This window comes from Cyprinodon tularosa, unplaced genomic scaffold, assembly GCF_016077235.1.
Source record: "Cyprinodon tularosa strain WSP-4 unplaced genomic scaffold, ASM1607723v1 ctg1119, whole genome shotgun sequence".
NCBI classification, from domain to species: Eukaryota; Metazoa; Chordata; class Actinopteri; order Cyprinodontiformes; family Cyprinodontidae; genus Cyprinodon; species Cyprinodon tularosa.
The window spans coordinates 152,464-172,339 of record NW_024037915.1 but is presented as its reverse complement, the minus strand read 5'-3'; the positions used below and the strand labels follow the sequence as shown (position 1 = coordinate 172,339).

At 41.5% G+C, this 19,876-nt stretch overlaps 1 protein-coding gene across 1 annotated transcript; it reads right to left on the bottom strand.

Moving 5' to 3' along the window:
• Positions 1 to 229: 229 nt before the first annotated feature.
• On the bottom strand, positions 230 to 19,639 carry LOC119792770 (signal transducer and activator of transcription 1-alpha/beta-like). Its single transcript, XM_038299547.1, has 23 exons — positions 19,584 to 19,639; positions 19,159 to 19,286; positions 17,481 to 17,625; positions 17,322 to 17,417; positions 17,174 to 17,251; positions 12,364 to 12,442; positions 12,190 to 12,284; positions 10,662 to 10,813; positions 10,423 to 10,578; positions 10,256 to 10,348; positions 9,614 to 9,673; positions 9,500 to 9,529; positions 9,334 to 9,424; positions 9,222 to 9,263; positions 8,059 to 8,142; positions 7,857 to 7,958; positions 7,633 to 7,768; positions 7,423 to 7,463; positions 6,231 to 6,307; positions 6,007 to 6,146; positions 5,694 to 5,870; positions 579 to 642; positions 230 to 488 (listed from the first exon to the last, which is right to left on the bottom strand). The coding sequence occupies exons 2-23, from the start codon at positions 19,284 to 19,286 to the stop codon at positions 305 to 307; spliced, it is 2,250 nt and encodes a 749-aa protein (XP_038155475.1). The 5' UTR covers positions 19,584 to 19,639; the 3' UTR covers positions 230 to 304.
• Positions 19,640 to 19,876: the final 237 nt, after the last annotated feature.

Genomic DNA, 19,876 nt, shown 5'->3' with positions numbered 1-19,876 from the left:
GTCGGATTCCAACAGACCGGAGCAAAAAATGGACACGCTCTGGATTTTTATGGAGAACAACAGAGACTACATATGGAGAACACTTATGGAGATAACATACGGAGAACAGAGTGATGTTCAGAGGAGTCAGAATGTGGAATGGAGGCCAATTTCTACTTGGGATTCTACCAGGAGAGGAAATTGTCTGGGCTTTCCTACTGCTCCCTGACACCTGAAATTGGCCACTGAGTTACAACAAAAGCCATTTATATTTTTTGCATTCACTAATCTGTGAGATCTGCCGTGATTTATTGTGATGATGGATTCAGTGATCCATACTGTCACTGAGGGGGAAATCAACATGCTGGAAGTCTTCCTGAGGGGCCAGTTGAAGGAATTCTGGCTCCATTAGGCAAGATAAAATGTCCTCCAACCAATCGCTTGGCTCCAAACTTTCAATGTCCATTGGTGGCACATCTCTGGGTGGTGATGGAGGAGGAGTTGGGTTGCTGTTCAGAAAATACATTATTTCCTTACTTCAGCAAAAGAAAATATCAAAACTTTGTGATGGAAATGGCTTAACTTTAGCAGAAACTTACATAGAAACAACAGCAAGAATCCTCTGGACGTATTCCTTAATGTTATTATTGGTTGTAGAAGGTCCTAAACAGACAAACAAGCAATTACTGGAGCCTGAAAACTTTTTAGATTTCATTTATAAGCATTTAACATGATTTGAAATTTTCTTCAATAAAACCGATTTCAGTCTATTAGCACAAAAACCTTTAGTTTAAAAATGAACAAGCAGCTTGAATGTCCATGGGACTTTCTTAGATTATCTCCACCACTTAGTTTTCCCCTTTTTGGATTTTCATATTTTTTTTTATACAACTTTGGTTTTATTGGACCATTTAGCCAATTGCCTTTGGGAAGAGAAATTTATAAAAAGAACAACAAAATGTTGCTGCATGAGGCCCAGTGTACAGCCATGGCCAAACGTTTTGAGTATAATTCAAATGTTATTAAGTCTACTGCTTCAGTTTTTATAACGGCAATTTGCACTTACTCCAAAATATTCTAAAGAGTGATCAGCGTAACAGAAATTAATTGCAAAGTCAATATTTGCCAAGAAAATGAACTTTATCCCCCAAAACACATTTCAACGTCATTACAGCCCTGCCTTCAAAGGACCAGCTAACATGGTTTCAGTGATTGCTCCATTAACACAGGTGTGGATGGTCTCTTTAAAGTGTTTCAGCTGCGGGATCGGGCTACCAGCGGTGCAGAGCTTGCTCAGGAATGGCAGCAGGCAGGTGTGAGTGCATCTGCATGCACTGTGAGGCGGAGACTCTTGGAGCAAGGCCTGGTCTCAAGGAGGGCAGCAAAGAAGCCACTTCTCTCCAGGAAAACCATCAGGGACAGACTGATATTCTGCTAAAGGTACAGGGAGTGGACTGCTGAGGACTGGGGGAAAGTCATTTCCTCTCATCAATCCCCTTTCCCATTGTTTGGGACATCTGGAAAACAGCTTGTTGGGAGAAGACCAGGTGAGCGCTAGCACCAGTCTGGTCTCATGCCGACTGTAAAGCATCCTGAAACCATTCATCATGATGAACAATGCCTTTTGCAGCATGATGGAGCACCTCGCCATAAAGCAAAGCTGATATCTAACTGGCTCAGGGAACCAAACAGAGAGATGTTGGGTCCGTGGCCTGGAAACTCCCCTGATCTTAAACTTATTGAAAACTTGTGGTCAATCATCAAGAGACGGCGGACAAACGAAAACCTTCTGAGCAAATGCAAGCATTGATTGTGCAGAACGGATGCTATCAGTCAGGATTTGGTCCAGAAGTTGAGAGCAGACAGGGAGAAATGTCCTGAAGAAGAGGGGTCAACACTGCAAATATTGACTTGCTGCATTAACTGATTCTGTTACTCATGATTGCAATTTTATTTCTGTATGTGATGACAGCATCTGACGTACACACATGAAAACCAGAGGGCAGCAGATCATGTGAAAATATAATATTGTGTCATTCTCAATACTTTTGGCCATGACTATAGAAAGATGAGGGACAGGTCAAGGGACTTTGAGTTGTCATGAGCTCAAACTAAATACCTTAAAGTCAGCCAGGCAGCTCTCAAGGGATGGGTGGCCAGTGGTGGGCTACCTGAGCTATAGGTAGCCCTACGAGGATAAAAAAAAATTCAAAGTAAGCTTGTCACATGTTCACTGTGTCTTGGGGGATGGGCACGGTCAGCCAATTAAATTTATAAAGCACCAATTCACAAAACATGTCATGTAAAGGCACAGAGATAATACAGTCAGATTGGTTAAAGCTTTCTGAGGAAAACCAGCTGATTGCATCGACTCACTGACCTCTCAGTCTAAGCATATAGCAGTATAACTATAGAGTTAGATTGAAGCAAGCCCAATTTTCTATTCCCACAACAACCACTCAGAGAGATTAGCTTTATCTCTTAATGATTTGGTAGTATGTTGATTTTTCTCCCTGCGCCATGAATGTCTGAGGTTCTGACTAAGACAGTAAAGGTGATGGTTAATTTGACTGTGCAGTGTTAAAAATGTAAACAAAATAACACCTAATAGAAGAAAAAGAATGGATAATATAATCCAATAGAATAAAATCTATTGTTTAATCTTGATTTGATTTAAATTTTTCTGAATGAAAATCTGAGAGAATTTTATTATCCTTTCCTCCATATATTAACACACATGTATATCACTTAAAACTTATGAACTATTAAATCAGTGATTTTCATCACTTAAAGTGTTAAAACTAAATGTTTCTTACTACAAAAGAAAGTCCAAGTGTTAGATGAGCAGCTGATGGCTGATGGTCAGTATTGGCAGAGATTTCTGGATTAGAATGAACTCTGATGATCGGGTCATATCAGCTACCGTTGGGAAAGAGGAGCGCTGAGATTAAATCCTCCAACTTTTCTATGTGTGCTTTGACTGACCCTGATTCTGAAGAGCTGAACTCAATCTGTGTGAAACATCTTTGTTTTATGATTTTAACATTTTGCATTGAGATTGATTTTTTTTTTTTTTGACTGTTGTGTTTAGCTCAGGTTAATCATTTGATTGATACCTTGTACACTGTGTGAAGAATTATTAGGAAAATTAGTATTTCGACCACATCATCCTTTTCATACATGTCCAACTCCGCTGTAGAGGCCTGGAAGCCAACTACCAGTTCAGTAAATCAGGTGGTGTGCATCTCTGTAGTGGGATGGGGTGTGGCCTAATGACAACATCCTATATAAGGTGTGCTTATTGGGCAACTTCCTTTCCTTTGGCAGAATGGGTGAGAAAAGATATTTGACAGATTCTGAAAAGTCAAAAATTGTCAGATGTCTTTGAGAGGGGTGCAGCAGTTTGGAAATAACCGAGCTGTTGAAGCGGGATCATCGTGAAATCAGGTGGTTCATGGCAAATAGCCAACAGGGACGCAAGAAGCGTGTTGAGAAAAGACGACGCAAAATAACTCGCCACGAATTGAGAAGGATGAAGCGTGAAGCTGCCAGGAAGCCATTAGCCACCAGTTGGGCCATATTTCAGAGCTGCAACATGTCTGGAGCGCCGAGAAGCACAAGGTGCTCAATCCTCAGGGACCTGGCCAAGGTAAGTAAAGCTGAAAAAAGGCCACCTTCGAACAAGACGCACGAGACAAAATGTCAAGATTGGAACAAGAAATCTCTGCAGACTGATTCCTCCAAGGTGTTTTGCTCTGATGGAATGAGAGAGAGTCTAGATGGGCCAGATGGATGGATGGACACCAGGCTGGATCAGTAAAGGGCAGCAAGTTCCTTATCCACTCAGATGCCAGCAAGGTGGAGGTGGGGTAATGCTATGGGCTGCTATCATCAAAGATGAGCCTGTGGGACCTTTTCAGGTTGATGATGAAGTCAAGATCAACTTCCAGATCTACTGCCAGTTTCTGGAAGACACCTTCTTCAAACAGCGGAACAAGAAGAAGTCGCCATCATTCCAGAAAAACCTGATATTCCTGCAGGACGATGCTCCGTCACACGCATCAGAATACACCACAGCATGGCGGCCAGAAAAAGGCTAAAAGGAGAAAAAATAATGACATGGCCGCCTTGGTCACCTGATCTGAACCCCATGGAGAACCTGTGGTCCTTCGTGAAAGGTGAGATCTACAGGGAGGGAAAACAGTGTCTGGGAGGCTGTGGAGGCTGCTGCACGCCATGAGGATCTCACACAGATCAAGACTCTGACAGAATCTATGGATGGAAGGATTTAGAGCGTCATGGTGGAGAAAGGAGGATAGATTGGTCACTGATTTGTTGTTTTTTTGTTTCTAAATGTCGCAAATGTTTCTGAATATTGAGTTTTTATATTGGTTTACCAAGTGAAAATAAATAAGTGAGCTGGGTATACATTTGGTTTTTTTATTATGTTTCCTAATAATTCTGCACAGTAATATTTACCTGCACACAGACATCCTCATAAAATGGCCAAATCATAAAAAAAAAGAAAAAGAAAAAAACTTCCAACATATGAAACTTTGACATTAAGGAGTATTTTGGGTTGATTGAGAACAATTGAAGCCCAATAATAAAAATAATCCTCAAAAATAAACCTTGCCTAATAATTCTGAACAGTGTAGTGAGTTTTTTTTTTTGCCCGTCTCTTTCCAGGGAAACAAAAACAGTAACTGATAACTATAATTTAAAATGTTCAGCAAATTGAGCTTTTACCATTAAAAAGTTCATGGGGAAAACAGTTAAATGTTTTTGCCAACTAGGATGTGATTCCAGGGCTCCATTTATTGGTTACATATTTGAGCTATCAATCTTTTCCATCTATTATAATCATTTAACATTTTCCACTGACTTGAATGTAGGAGTGCATTTTTGATATATTTTTTTATTTTGTTTTCTTAGTTTTTAGCTTTCTTTACATATATTCATTAATTTTCCTTTTTATTATCGATCACACAAGGATATCCTTTTATAATAGAAAGGATTGTCTGTTGTCGGCAAATTTAAATTTTTATTCTATTATATATTAATTTATCTTATTTACTCACTAAAAGTTTTCACCCAGTTTCACCTTGAAGGCCGCACATTTCTCTGCAGGATGGTGTTTGTAGACCAGACAGAGCTTCTTCCATAACAAACCAAATTCTTTCTCCAGGTTTATTCATAACCTGTTACTGTTTAACCAAAGTGTCTGTAATTAGTTTTGACTCTGACTGCTTTCCATTATTGTCAGTAAGGAGGAACGAACGCTGCTCAGATCAGAACAGAGCAGAATGCTGCCATTAGGGCTGCATGATGAACTGTTCTCTCTTTGCAAAGATATGAATAAAGTGCCGACTGAGTGAAATCCATCTATCTCCGTTTATTTAACTAGAATGAATAGATTAATACTTTTTTCCCACTACAATTTGATAATGCAAAATGTGACGTTTGGATTTCATTAAGACCATTGATCATCCCTGTTTCAGCAATGATCCGTTTGGAGTCGGGTGAGTCGGCCTACCGACTTCACTCCCTCATATTCTTGTTTAAAATCAGTGTTCAACGTAGCAAAAGAAAACAGTGAGTGAATAATTGAATGGATTTTATACCATTTAAAGAGGGGGAAAAAAACTCCTCGTTGTTGCATCATCACCAATCATTGCAAATAAAAGAGCACAATGTTAGGCATGATTCCTTACCAGAGACCTGGTAGTAGTTTCCAAAGGCTGAGTCTTTGGGGATGTCGGGGTAGAGATAGAGGAGGGGGTTGGAACTCCTTCCCTGGGTGGTCAGGGTGTAGTGGTTGATTGCATCGGGCAGAGACAACACAGACAGCTCCTTCTTGGTATAGGGCTGCACAGCATGGACATGTGACTCTGCAGAGAAGCAATATAAGCTGAATGATGAAGAAATGCTGACTCTTAAAGGACCCTCTTCTCTTGGTCTCTGCAAGATCATTTGGTCCCTGTGAAAGTGGGCTTCTGGAAGCGTCCCTTAACGCCTAAAACAAACCTCCAGAGGAATGGTCCACCCAGCTGAAGGTTATGGCTCCATCTCTGATGCTTTCACTGAACCGGATCAGAAATGTCCCGGTTGGTTTTTTCAGCAACAAGGAACTTGTTCTCCGTTTGCTCACGAAACCCATAATATAGCTGGAAAAATAAATATCCTCAAATGAATATTGGTGAATAAAAGCAGGAAGAGATGCATTGTAACCAGAACCGGAGAGATCTTACCCGTTCTGCCAAAGCTCGGACAGATATTTCTTGATGAGATCCAGGATCCCATCGATCCACATCCAGACACTTTCATCCTACGCCATGAAAAAGGAATCATTGATGTAACGGAATATTTCATGCCAACGGGGACGGGCGATAGACCATAAGCCATGATATTAGATTTGGACAAATGTTCAGACTGGCTAACTTTGAACATTTAATGTGACTCTGACGATTCTTTGAACCTGATGCTTCTTCATGGGTTTGAGTTTTTATGTGTTAAACCTGAATGATGAAGGTAAATTAAATGCCTGTCAATGACGCAGTGCAAGCAAATTCCTACCATCACATCATGTTCATTCAGGAGATGAATCTCCTGAATGAACATGATGCATCTCCAACCATAACTCAGCTAAATAAACACTGAATTAAACCTACTTTTTTTTTTTACCAATCTGTGGTCATTGGTTGGCGGAAACAAAACACCCTGAGGTCTGCTGACAACGTTTATTTGGGACGGCCTGACAATTCCATTCTAATAAGTTTATTTCTATAGATCTAATTCACATCAACTCATTTTATAGATTCAGATCAACCAGATCATCCAGTGAGATTGGTTAATTTTTTTCTATCTAAGGAAAACCAGCTGACTGCATCGACTCATTGACTCTTCAGCAATCCCTCACACTAAGCATGCTTGTAGCGACAGTGGAGAGGAAAAACTCCCTTTGAACAGGAAGAAACCCCCAGCAGAACCAGGCTCAGCGTGAGCGGCCATCTGCTGAGGCCCACTAGGGTTCAAGGAGCCCCCACTGCTCTACAAGGGGACGGGTTAAATGCAGAGGTGAATTTCTCCAGTGTGAGATCAATGACGTTAAATCAGAATAATGAGTTGTGAATTGGCGCTATATAAATAAACTGAATTGAAATTGATGTTCGTTGATGTGTGTCAACCATAGACTTTAAATGTAAACCAACTGCTTTTGCTGCTCAAAGCGTGTTCGGTGTGAACGTAGCATTAGACTCCTCTACTTCACCATGAAGATTGATAATTTCTAAAAATCAACCCTTGAAGAAAGTACCAGAGAGCTCTACAGGATAGAAACACTGGGAGGCTTAAGAAATCAGCACCCATGGGGGACGTTGAAGCTCCTTCAAAATCCTGAGATGCATGAAGTTGTAATAACAGATAAATAGTTCTGAAACTTACCTTGGAGAACTTGCTCCAGCACAGCAGACCTTCAGGATTATCTGAGATTAAGATAGATTAGCCTTCAATTGAATTTTTATGTGAAGTAGCTAATTAGCTTAGCAGATAATTAAACAGAGTTCGAACTGGTTCCAGATCCAAACCATTGCATTCATTTCTAAAACTTGTTAAAGAGAATTTAACAACTTATGGTCCAAGACGTCCACCTACCCATGATTTTGTCTTGAAGAACTGAGAGCTGGTCCTGATCCAGCCCCCGCCGGCCCACAGATAAGAACTGCCAGTTCAGAAGCTGTGCCACCTGCTGCCAGGTGAGCGCAGGAGGATCCAGAAACAGCGACAGGTTCTACAGGACATAACGTCCACTCTTTAACAGGTTTGCTTCAGCAGAGGCTGCATGCGTTTTCTCACTCCGATTAAGGAGCACTTCTTACCATCGGTTCACCAGTGGACACCATGTTGGACCACATGATTGCGGCCCAGGCACTGGGGACCTGGTTGGAACTGGAGACGATGACCACAGGCAGGGAGCTGGCCTGTCCAATATCAAAGCCATAACAGTCAAATAATCCGCTACCCCGCCCAATCCAAAGTCTTCTCACCATGAGAGAGAGAAACCTTTCCACCATCACTCACCTCGATGTTGAACTTTTCTCCAGCGTAATGCAGAACAGCCACAAAGCGAATGATGTGGAGCTCCTCTGTGACCGTCAGAGGACTCTGGTTGGACCAGAACAGATTCGTCATAAAACTGTAATCATTTCATGTGCTTCTGGTTGTGTACGACGAGGAGGCCGATGGTGCACCATGCTCACGTGTTTTCTCTATTGTTCATAAAGCTATAATCGCTAAAGGTTTAAACATCAGAAATCCTAAACCGGCACCAAAGCGTTTGGCATCAGCCCACTAAGGTTTGCCATTTGTCTAATGATGATGGCTCTCTTTCAGGGAATAACAGAACCACAACAGAACAGGAACTGGAAGAATGTCCAACACCAGGCCGATGATGTCAAACATGTTGAGTCGCGGTTTACTAGCAGGAAGAGATGACAGCCAGCAGAGGCTATCCTCTGAAGGCTAACTGCTGGAGGTAAAAGGATGACGCAGAGGACCAGAGGAAACCCTGAGAGCAGGCAATGTCTGTGATGGAGGGACCACCACAAGTCTTTCTAGGGCTAAATTAAAACAGCGTTTTAAATCCACTCAAACTTTCTGGCTTCATTCTTAGTCAACATAATTTTCTTTATCCTACATTTTGATTCAACATGTTGAGTTGGTTGTAATGTGGAGTCAGACCAGGAGCCATTTACCAATAAAACAAACTTCTTTTTTTTTTAGTTTTTATAACAATAGTGGCTCTTTTTTATGGACAATAGGCTGACAGGAGGGGGGGGGGGGCATGAGAGCGGGGCAGAGACGTGCAGGAAAGGACCCCAGAACCCAGGTTGCCCACGCCAAGGACCAAGGCCTCCATACATGGGTCGTGTGCCACCAAAACACGCCCACCACAAAGGAAACTTTAAATATTAAAGATTGTAGATAAGGAGGTTAAAGGTAGCATGTGGACAGGCCTCAGCTTTCTCTTCATCCATGTGGTTCTCAGTCAGACTTATAGATTTCCACAGCTTCTCACTAAAGGAATTTAGTTAGATTTGAATGTCCCAAAGGAAAATAGTCTTGGATAGAGAGTTTGGCTCCTGTATGATCCAATCCATGGCTGCAACATTGCATCAACATTAAACCACCAGCTTAAGTATTGGACCAGGAGCTGCAGCTATCAAACACATCCAGTCTCTCACCTCACAGGAGCCTTTAGTCCGGGATTTTTTCTCCTTCAGGGACTGAAAACAGAAACGGATGAGTCATCATTTCTCACCGACTGCTGATGCGATTTACTTTTATTTTTCCAACCATGTGCTCGAAGGCAGCCCTCAGCGCTCCGTCGGGTCCGTCCACATCCAGAACTTTACTGTGGTCAACAGTGAAGTCAAACAGGCGAAACCTCCAAACAATAAAAAAAAGACTTAATTCCCTCAGTTCGCTATAAAACATGTTATCCATGTGATTTCCTTCTTACCAACTGACAGTCTGTTCTTCTTTAACATCCCTGGTTCAGAATAAAAAAGGCTCATTTAGGGTCAAATAGAAGATCTGAAAATAAAATTGTTTTGAAGTGAATAGTTTGACTTACTTGTCAAAAACAGGCTTGACCTTCAGCAAATCCTTAAAAGCAAGAAGGTTTGCCAAGAACCTGACAGGAAAAAGGGAAAAGATCAACAGACTGAGGTTTTTTTCTTTTTTAGTTAATTTACAGTTTATTGCAGAACAAACAGTTTATGCTTGGTTTCTATTTCCTGATTGTATCTCAGATGAAAAATCCAACAGAAGCGTTGAGAAATGATGAGAAGGGGGACAACTTTTCATCAAACAGGCTAACAAAAAAAATAAAAAAATTATCGAGATTTAGCTGGAGCTCCGAATAATGATTTGCATGCGCTTTTCAAGTAATTATACTAAGAGTCACACCTGTGACATGCTGGAGGACCAATCAGAAGCTACATATGGCGTCATCAGGGCTCCGCTCCTATAGAACCTTCTAGGATTCAAAACTTTGGTTTCATTTCCTCCCTACTGACCTCCAGGGGGCGCTCCTGAAAGCACCGAATGACTAAGACCAACCATTTCCTGGACACATGCCTCACTGAGAGAGAGGGTCCAGCCAAACCTCGTAAAAGAACCCGGCTGGATGAGAACCCAACATCATTTCTGATAATCCCCTTTAACCAGTGGAAACACAGAGTCGGTCTTGCTTTAGATCCAAGCTCTGCCTTACCTGACTGTCACCTTGAAGCGAACGCCGGTCTTCAGGATCAGAGGTCGATGAGGTAAGTTCTGCATGACGGGCTGCTTCTCTACCACCAGTGCGCTGCACGGCACAAGCAGAGCCCATAAACACGCTGCTGAGCACTGCGCCGCCAAGGAGGACAGAGGAAGGCTCACCTGGTTAGAAGGTTCCTGATCAAACTCAGGGTGAACTGATCCATTTGTGTGATGGAATCTGCCATGGAGTCTGGTCTACTGTACTTATGGTTCATCTCAAGCATCTTCTGCAGCTGTTCACGCACTCCAAGAAGAACCTCGGTAACAGCTGTAAACCTGCATGCAGAACAGAAACTACAAGCTTCCAGAAGATTCTCCGTCCTCTGTGTCCAACAAGGAGACCAGAATGTCCTGCTCACCATTTCTGGAGGAGCTCCAGACTGGTGTTCTCTGGACTTCCGATGCTGGCCAGCTGCTGCCTGCGCTTCCACTCAGGAAGCTCCACGCCGGTGAGACTCATCTGGACGTGAGACGCCTGGTTTAACATGTTCAGCAACTGTTGCAGCACAACCTGTGGGACGGAGGCAACATCTCCTATGAGCAACGCGGCACAGAGCCTGTTAACATGAAGTAACCTGTAAGCTAAACTAACCAGTCAGTTACATTCTTCACTATTTAGAATTTAAGGTCATTAATAAAAACAAGCTTTCTTAATAATACTTATATAATAATTTTGCAGCAAATTAAACATTTCTGGAAACTTGAGAGCTGTTGGCAGCGGAGAACTAAATGTTTCAAAGATCCAGTCCATCTGCATGTCTGCGCTCTACAGACGGACTTTGGTTGATACCAGTGTTTCCATTTTCCCCTGAGACGGTTCAGCATGGTTAATAATTCCACACTAACCCAGAAGCATCAGAGCGTTCTGACCAGCATCTGAGTTTATAAAAAGGCTGAAAAAACATAGATGGATGTAAAAAATATATATAGTTAAGAGCTAATGAGGGGACTCCAAGTCCCTGCTCCCCCGGTTCAATCCCCACAGCCTCCACTCTGGGTCCCTGAGCAAGACCCTTTACCCAACACTGCTCCCCGGGTGTCGCACAATGGCAGCCCACTGCTCCCCAATTGGGATCTGAGTCGGGCTTTAGCCATTTTTAAGGGAGGATGTCTGATAATGATGATCCTATATTTAGCAACATGGTGGTTCTAGTTTCACAGGAAAACATTTAGTTCAGGAAACGCTGCCAATCCTAAAAACACCTTCGCTTCATTAGTTTTCACAAACTGGCTCCCATTTTTAAAAGTCTACAGTCAAGCTAAATGTTTCCCAGCATTTTAAAGCCACGGCTGCTGGTCCGTTATGTGGCTGATAACTGGGCTACATCATCAGAAACATTTTCTCCTTTTTGGATCACAAACTTTCAGCTATTATAAACGGGTTTAAAGTGTCCTTTCAAAGCACTTTCAGAGAAACACGACTTTTAAGAAGATCCTAAGTTTGTTTTCCAATCATTGAAGAAAAAAATAAATAAAACTTTACTTTTCTTATTCCAAACGCTAAAAATTTGATTTTAAATCTTCCTTTGATTTCTTGCATGCCCTTAAACCCCTCCCCCGCATCACCATCGCCTTTCCTGTTAAATTCCACATTTGCTGAACCTTAAACTCTTCCGTTTTTTATTAGCTGTGTTTAGTCCACAGCCCGCTTCTTTAGAGTCACCGTTTGTGAAACGGAAAAGGCAAATGCCACACCCAGGGAGGCACGGTGGTGGCAGCACCATGATCTGAGGGTCCTTTTTTTTTTTTTGATGAAACTAGAATTTTTGTTGGAGAGAAACAAAATATCTGTAGAAATCAGAAGTGATAAAAGGAGCAGAACTGAGTTTAATCTGGGATGAGATCAGACAGCTGCAGGAACACAGACGGACATGAATGCATTCAGACCTGCTTTTTTTCTGCAATGACCAGCGCCCTCTTCAGACATTCCTGTTCCACCTGAGTCTGAGCCTGAGTCTGGGCCAGTCTGCCGTTCTGCTCCACTGTGGAAGAAAGAAAACATTTCTATAAGCAGAGCTGAAAGTCTGTGATAACGGCGTTCCTGCAGCGCCTCAGACTGACCTTTGCTTTGCCACGTCCTCTGGATGAAGTCAAGTTCTTCATTCAGACCTTCCAGTATTTTTACTTCCTTCTTTAGATCCTGCATCAGATTTATAACAGTTATTCACAGCAGTTACTCTTTTTCACAATTATAAAATCATATATAAAAAGATAAAGAAAATGTAAAAAACTGCTTAAATCATCCTGCCGCTGAATCCTTTTAATCAAACATGTTGATTTTCTGATTTCGTTTCTGTAGTTTATTTAGTTTTCTGCTAGTTTAGCAACAGATTTTATTTTTTTACTGTCTCAATGTCTTTTATACGTTTTACTTTTTCTGCTTCTTGTGTGCAATGAGCTACAGAGTTTCCCCTTGAGGATTAATAAAGTATCTAAAAAAAAAAAAAAAAAAAAAAAAAAAAAAAAAAAAAAAAAAAAAAAAAAAAAAAAAAACACTGATGAACAGAAATGGCCACCAAGAGATTTTTAATTAAGTTTGGGCCATAAGTAAAAACTTCCCAAACTACATTCCTCAGAAAAATAAATAGACAATCTATTTGTTGATGAAATCATGTTTTAGCAAAGTGCCCATTTCAGCCACTGGAACTAGAGTTTAATGGGGAAAAGAAAAGGAGAATGTGTTTAAAAGACAAACAGCTGCAAAGGAGAGGAGGACGGACACAATTGTTGCTCCAGTTAAAGCCTAGGTTTATATTGGGTGGCCTATGGCAAGCCGTTTTAATATTTATTAAAAGCACACTGTTGTTCCATTTGTAGATCGCTAAAATAAGATAGTTAGTGATCAAAATCACTGCTAGACTGAACTGTAACAATAGATTTACTAAACAGTGTCGTTTCTGGCAGCCGTCTTAGATTTAGTCTTAGTCTTCCGGACAAAAATTATTAGTTTTAGTCGCATTTTAGTCATTACGATATCTGATGTTTTAGTGGGTTTTAGTCTACTTAAACTCTAAAAGGTTTTAATCAGTTTTACGTTGCAATAACAAATACCACATTCTTTCCTTGACTGACAGCTCTATCCTAGATGCTACAATAGCTGGGCATAGAATGCTGCCATGTAGATCATATTGCCGTTGTGCAGAAAACTTTGATTTATAGAATTCAAATAAACTTTTACATTAATTTATGCCCTACTTTGGAGAGTGTTGGTCTAGTGGTTAGACCAGTACTCTGTGCTGCCCAGTTCGACCCCACAGACTCCACTCTGGGTCCCTGAACAAGACCCTTAACCCCACTCTGCTCCCCGGGCGCCGAACAATGGCAGCCCACTGTTTCCCAAGGGGAGGGGTTAAGTGCTGAAACTGAATTTCTCCATTGTGAGATCAATAAAATAAACATACAAAAGTGTCTCAGAAAAGCTGTGAAAATAGATCTAGTTCAACAGATCCAATTGGTTAATATAGCAGATAAACAAGCTAACAAATAGTCCAATAAAGGAAAGATTTAGACATCCAAGGTTTCCATCCCAAAGCAAACACTTCCTACTATGAATTATGCATTAAACACACATCTATAAAATCTGCATTGTTCCAAAAAAAAAAGCAAAGAAGAAAATCATTCTTTCTACTTTGGTAATTTTGGTTTTATTTCTGAGAATTTCCCCCTCGGTTCCTGCTGCTCAGGGGTCAAAGTGGATTTAAATCTGCAGCCTTTGATATATAAAAAAATAAAAAGAGAATCTACATAATTGCCTTGTAATGCCATGGCAACTCAGACCTAAAATGAATGAATATGCTACTAAAATTTTGAAATATTTAAAGGAAACCGAACATTTTTTAATGAGAGAGAAATATTCAAAGATCTATGCAGCTTTTCATCTGGATCTTTATCCAGAGATAAACAGAATGAAATGAAATGAAATATTTGCTCTGGTTATAATTTAGGGATTCCTTTGGTAGAGATTAAAGAATGTTTAGCATCACTTCTTGTGAGCTGGAAGAAAAATCTTGATAGTTAGACAAAGGGATTTAGTAGGCTTGGCAGAGGATGATCAGCCACATATAGTTAATTAAGTAGCGAGAGCAGGAAGAGCCGTACTGCTGAGAGCGAACCATCAGAGTGGAGCGTGAAGCGCAGACTGAGCTAAGCCGCGCAAAAAAGTATTTCTGCACAAGCACAGCTGGAAGAGCAGAGTCAGAGTTCAGCACCCAGTAACGGATCAGTCCCAGTCATTTTCTCAGACCTGCTGTTGCCAGGATCCATTTCTGGTCATGAAGAATGAGCAGCGCTGCACACCAGGTGGGGGCGTGACCAAACAAGATGCACGGCTGATACCGCTTAGCTGGTCTAATTACAGCACAATGTCTGATCGACCGCCCGCTGACATTTTTATTCAGTCATCGACAAAAACCTCAGACCCATGAGTCGTCAGGTTTTCATCATCAAAGATCCACATTTAGCTCGTCAGTTTTCGTTAGTCATGAAAAAAAAGGTGCGTCAAGGAAATAATTGTCTTCATAGACGAAAATGTTACTCAATGACATTTTTACTGCAGAAAGTGAATTACAGAAAGAAACTAAATTATACTAGAAATAATTTATACATCTAGAAATGTTTACATATTTTAATTTGCTGCTCTGACATTTATCAGTTTGAATTAATATTTATTTATGATATCTGAAATAAATTTCATTAAAATAATGCAAATTCTGACTAGTAACAAGAGGAATATGGAAATCTGAAATTAATTTCCAGACATCTGGAATGTTTATTCCAGACGTATAGAATGTGATTTTATTTGAAAGTCATTTTGACAAAGAAAAATGTTTTGTTTTTTTCTCCAGATATCAGGAATACACGTTTAGGAAAACTTTTGTTTCAGTCAAACTAAATATTTTTCCACAGAATTAATTAATCTATTTATATGGAATATAAAAATTTCATTAGTTCTTCATGTTCTGAAAAAATAAATAAAATATTCAGCTTGTTGCTCATATTAAACAAACCAAAAACAAAGAAATTTCATATCCTGTCAACTGAGTTGTTTTATCAGCACATTCAATGTGACTGAAACATGGAATTCATGTAAAACTTTAAAGTAGTTTTTTTTTTAATAGGTTCATTATAAATAAAGTAGATAAAAAGTACAAAGTAGGTTAATAATAAACAAAACATCCAGTTTTAGAGGATAAACTGCATATTATCAGCCATAAGAAACCTACTAGAAGGTAGAGATGCAGCCTGGAGCCGTTTTCTATGATGCTGCTTTAACTCAATGTTCTCTCACTGATATCCAGTTCTGATAAAGTCTGCAATGCTGCTAATGTGAGGATGAGACGGTCTGGATGTCTGGAATTATTGAAAGGTCAAAGGTTAGCTTGCATAAAGATAATTTTCTGAATATGAAAGGTTAGCTTTCACTCTGTGAATTAATGCCGTTTATCCTTTAATAAGTTCCTCATCAAATGGACGTGCAATGTTTGTTTTTAAAACCTAATGTGTGTAACGGACCTAAGGAAGGATTTGGCATTTTATGCACAAAACTACAACAAAATGTGACTAAATTAGGAAATCAATCAGCGTGATTGGCTGTAAGGAGAGTGGAGACAGGACACCGAGTTTACTGAAGGAAAGCAGGTTAGCTCTGGGAGGATGTTACTATGGCAACAGAAACAGAGGAAACTCTTTGTGAAACGGAAAAATCAGCTTCTTCAAACGGAATCTAGAGGGAAAAAGAACTTACAGAAATCAGAATAAAGGAACCTGGAAACCAGAAAGAAAGCTTTTAAATCAAAATATGTTCTTGATAAATTAAATAGTTTAAATGAATTTTCCTTCTCTCACATGAAAACCTTTTACAATTCTAGATTTTCTGCTGTGTGCTGCTGTGAGCAGCAGCCTGTCCAGCTTCCTGACTGTATCAGTGAGATGTTAGGCAACAGGCAGCTTCATGTCCTCCATCATGGACGCTGAGCAGCAGCCTGTCCAGCTTCCTGACTGTATCAGTGAGATGTTACGCAACAGGCAGCTTCATGTCCTCCATCATGGACGCTGAGCAGCAGCCTGTCCAGCTTCCTGACTGTATCAGTGAGATGTTAGGCAACAGGCAGCTTCATGTCCTCCATCATGGACGCTGAGCAGCAGCCTGTCCAGCTTCCTGACTGTATCAGTGAGATGTTACGCAACAGGCAGCTTCATGTCCTCCGTCATGGACACTGAGCAGCAGCCTGTCCAGCTTCCTGACTGTATCAGTGAGATGTTACGCAACAGGCAGCTTCATGTCCTCCGTCATGGACACTGAGCAGCAGCCTGTCCAGCTTCCTGACTGTATCAGTGAGATGTTACGCAACAGGCAGCTTCATGTCCTCCGTCATGGACACTGAGCAGCAGCCTGTCCAGCTTCCTGATCCAGCTGATGAATGAATTCATGCCTGAACAGTGTGTAAAAAGGAAGGATTTATGCCGTCGCAGGTTTAGTCAATACCTGGATTCCTGGGAAATTTCATATTCATCACTTTATGAAAATCAGGCTCTTAAATAAGGAAAATTTCATTTAATAAATGAAAAATTGGCTTTAAAATCTGGCTTGAATGTAGACAAACATTTACGTCTCTGAAGAGCAAAGTGATGCAGTCTGCATCCGGGACTAAGATTTCAGTAAATATTAAAGAGCAAAAACATCTGGAAGTTTAAAGAAGCCAATCGGCTTTGAAATGAACATTAATAAAGAATAAATGCAATAATGACGTGTTGATCTCAGCCTCCAGAGTCACAGAAACAGGAGAGACGGCGGCAGCCATCGCCTGGTTAATCTAACTCTGGAAGGAGGGGGGCTACCATCAGCCAAAAACTAATTACTGAGAGACATTACCGACATCTGCAGCTTGATCTCCATCACTTGGTTGTCCAGGGCTGTCCACGGGGGGGTCATGACAGGAGAGCTGCAGGTCTGAGCGGGACAAACGGGTTTAGTTCGGGCGTTTAGCTCAGAGACGAGCGGATCGGTGGATTCAGCTCACCGGAGCCGCAGCGGCTGAGGCCAGGATCATCTTCTCCTCTTTCAGACTTTCAGAGAGAAGCGCGGCCAAGTTCATGGGCTGATCCTGAAAGTTCTTCTGCAAAGAGCAAAGTTACCAACAGCAAATCTCAAATAAGACTGTTAAAAGATTGTTCTGTACCTCCAGGCAGTCCCTCATCCCTGAGAAGTTTGGTCCCTGCAGGATGTTGTTTTCCTGGACGGAGCGCTTCCACTGATCCATCAGATGCTCCAGGAGACCTTGGAAACAACCTCTGGCTGCTTCCTCATCCACGGCTGCAGAATCCCTGAAAACAACCAGATATCAGCTGCAGGTTTCCTCACCCCAACATCTAGAACAGCAGAAAAAGCCGCTTTTTGTCCCGTTTGTCAGTTAGGGGGAGGAGCTGTGGAAAAAAAAAAAATTTAAAAAGAAAAACCCTCCAGCTCTTAAACCAAAGCATCATTTCACCAAGAACTGAGGATTTTATCAGTCAATGTGAAGCAGAATCACTTAAATTCTGCTCTGCTTAGACAGGAAATAATAATTTAACTTCACATTGGAGAAATTCCCTCTCTGCATGCAACCCCTCCCCTTGGGGAGCAGTGGGCGGCCATTGTGCGGCGCCTGGGGAGCAGTGTGGGGTTAAGGGATAAAAGATTAAAAGCAGAGTTAAAGGAATAGTACACCCAAAACATGATTAGCCTTCATTTTCTACTCACCCCCATGCTGAACAACACTCTGGAGACCATCTGGTTTGGTCTGCCGCGGTTTCCGTAGACTAGTGAACTCGCAGGCGCGCGCTTTTAGGAAATCCTATACCCTACTGTTTATGCTCTAAAAACATTCTAAATGACTTCGTTTCGAGTAAATTATGGACGCTACCCACTCAGGACACTTGGAATACATTGGACGAGCAGTATGGAGGAATATTGACACGTTTTTTGTGGACCTTTCTGCCTCGGGCGCCATAGACCTCCATTATTTGAATGTCAGCAGACAGCAAGAAGCCTCCCAGATCTCCAGATGCATTTGAGATATCAAAAAAGTACTCCAGAGTGTTGTTCAGCATGGGGGTGAGTAGAAAATGAAGGCTAATCATGTTTTGGGTGTACTATTCCTTTAAGCTCTGAATCCAGATCCTCTAACCTGCTGCAATCTGGTCGGGTTTTGGGTCGACATGTCAGAACCTGCAGCTCAGTAAAGATCAACAGGAAGGACCTTCAGAGGACCTGCAGCTGAAGGTGCTTCTCCAAACAGCAGGAGGCTTCAAATTATTCTCCACTCAATCAATATACAAGCGCTTTGTCATGCTTGGTCATCTAAACCAGGGCGCCCCCTGGTGGCCTTTGGCAGGTTATGCAGGTCTGACTCAGAAAATGTTCATATAGTCAAAAAGTTTGTTTTTGTTGCTTAAAAATCAAATTCAGAAAAAAATAATCTTCAGGGTTTGATTCCTTCTTAATTTGGTGATTCTAGTTTACAGGAAATGACCTCAGATCATTGAGATATTCATGGATGAAGGTCAGAAATGATCCATCTCTGCCCTCAATTCCTGCATCGATGGAACCAAACATCTGCTGAGCTGTAAGGAGGATTTCTGACAATTCTGGTTTTCATGATCCGGAAATCATAGGAAGGCTTGAAATGTCTGCTCTGCGTGTAATAGATCTATAAACCGGTTCAACCAGCTTCAGCTGTGCAGAGCACAGAGCAGCGTTTCCACAGCAACCAGGTGCCAGCTCAGGAAAGGCAGCTCCGGTCTGAGGGACGGTCGCAAGTTTTAATGAACCAAACCCAGTAGAACCCAGTAGAACCCAACAGAACCGAGTCATCTTACCAGTCCTGGCTCTCTATCCAGTGGCTCAGCGAGTGTCGGACCTCAGTGGGGAACTTTCCTTCATACAGACGCATCACCCGCTTCTGCAGCGCAGAGTCCAACTTCAGCAGCTCCTGCCACTGCGCCATCTGGAGAGATCCAACAGAACCTTCATTAGAAGAACCTCCAGCTGATGGTTCCTCAGAATAAAAAGACTTTCTTCTTTGCTTTCAGTTCCGCTTTCTGTGAATTCCATACTTAACTTTATCCGCTTCATTTCTATCTTCTAATTAAATAACTAGAGGTAAACAAACCGGATTTCAACATCAAACCTTTAACTCGTGTTTAGGCTCCAATCAAAGTGTGACGCTTCAAAAACAAAAAACCGGCAGGAAAAGCTGCTGAGTCAGCAGAGCGCAGCAGCTTCTAATGAACCAGCCTCTCACCTGCAGCCTTTAATCAATTAGGATTGATTAAGGAGAAATCACAGCAGCAGCCGCTCTGGACTGGATCTGGATCCCAATGAAACGGAGGAGGAGGAGGAGGAGGAGGAGGAGGAGCTTTTATTCTCAGCACCTCCCTTCACCTCCATGTGACTCTCGGGAAAAGGCTCAGCCTGAAGCATCAAGCTGGTTATGTTGATCTGACTTCCGCCTCAGCAGGTAGAGCTTTTCACAATAAAAGTCTTTAAACCTCAGATTCAAAAGCGCTGGATGTTTGTTGGATGTTTGTTGGATGT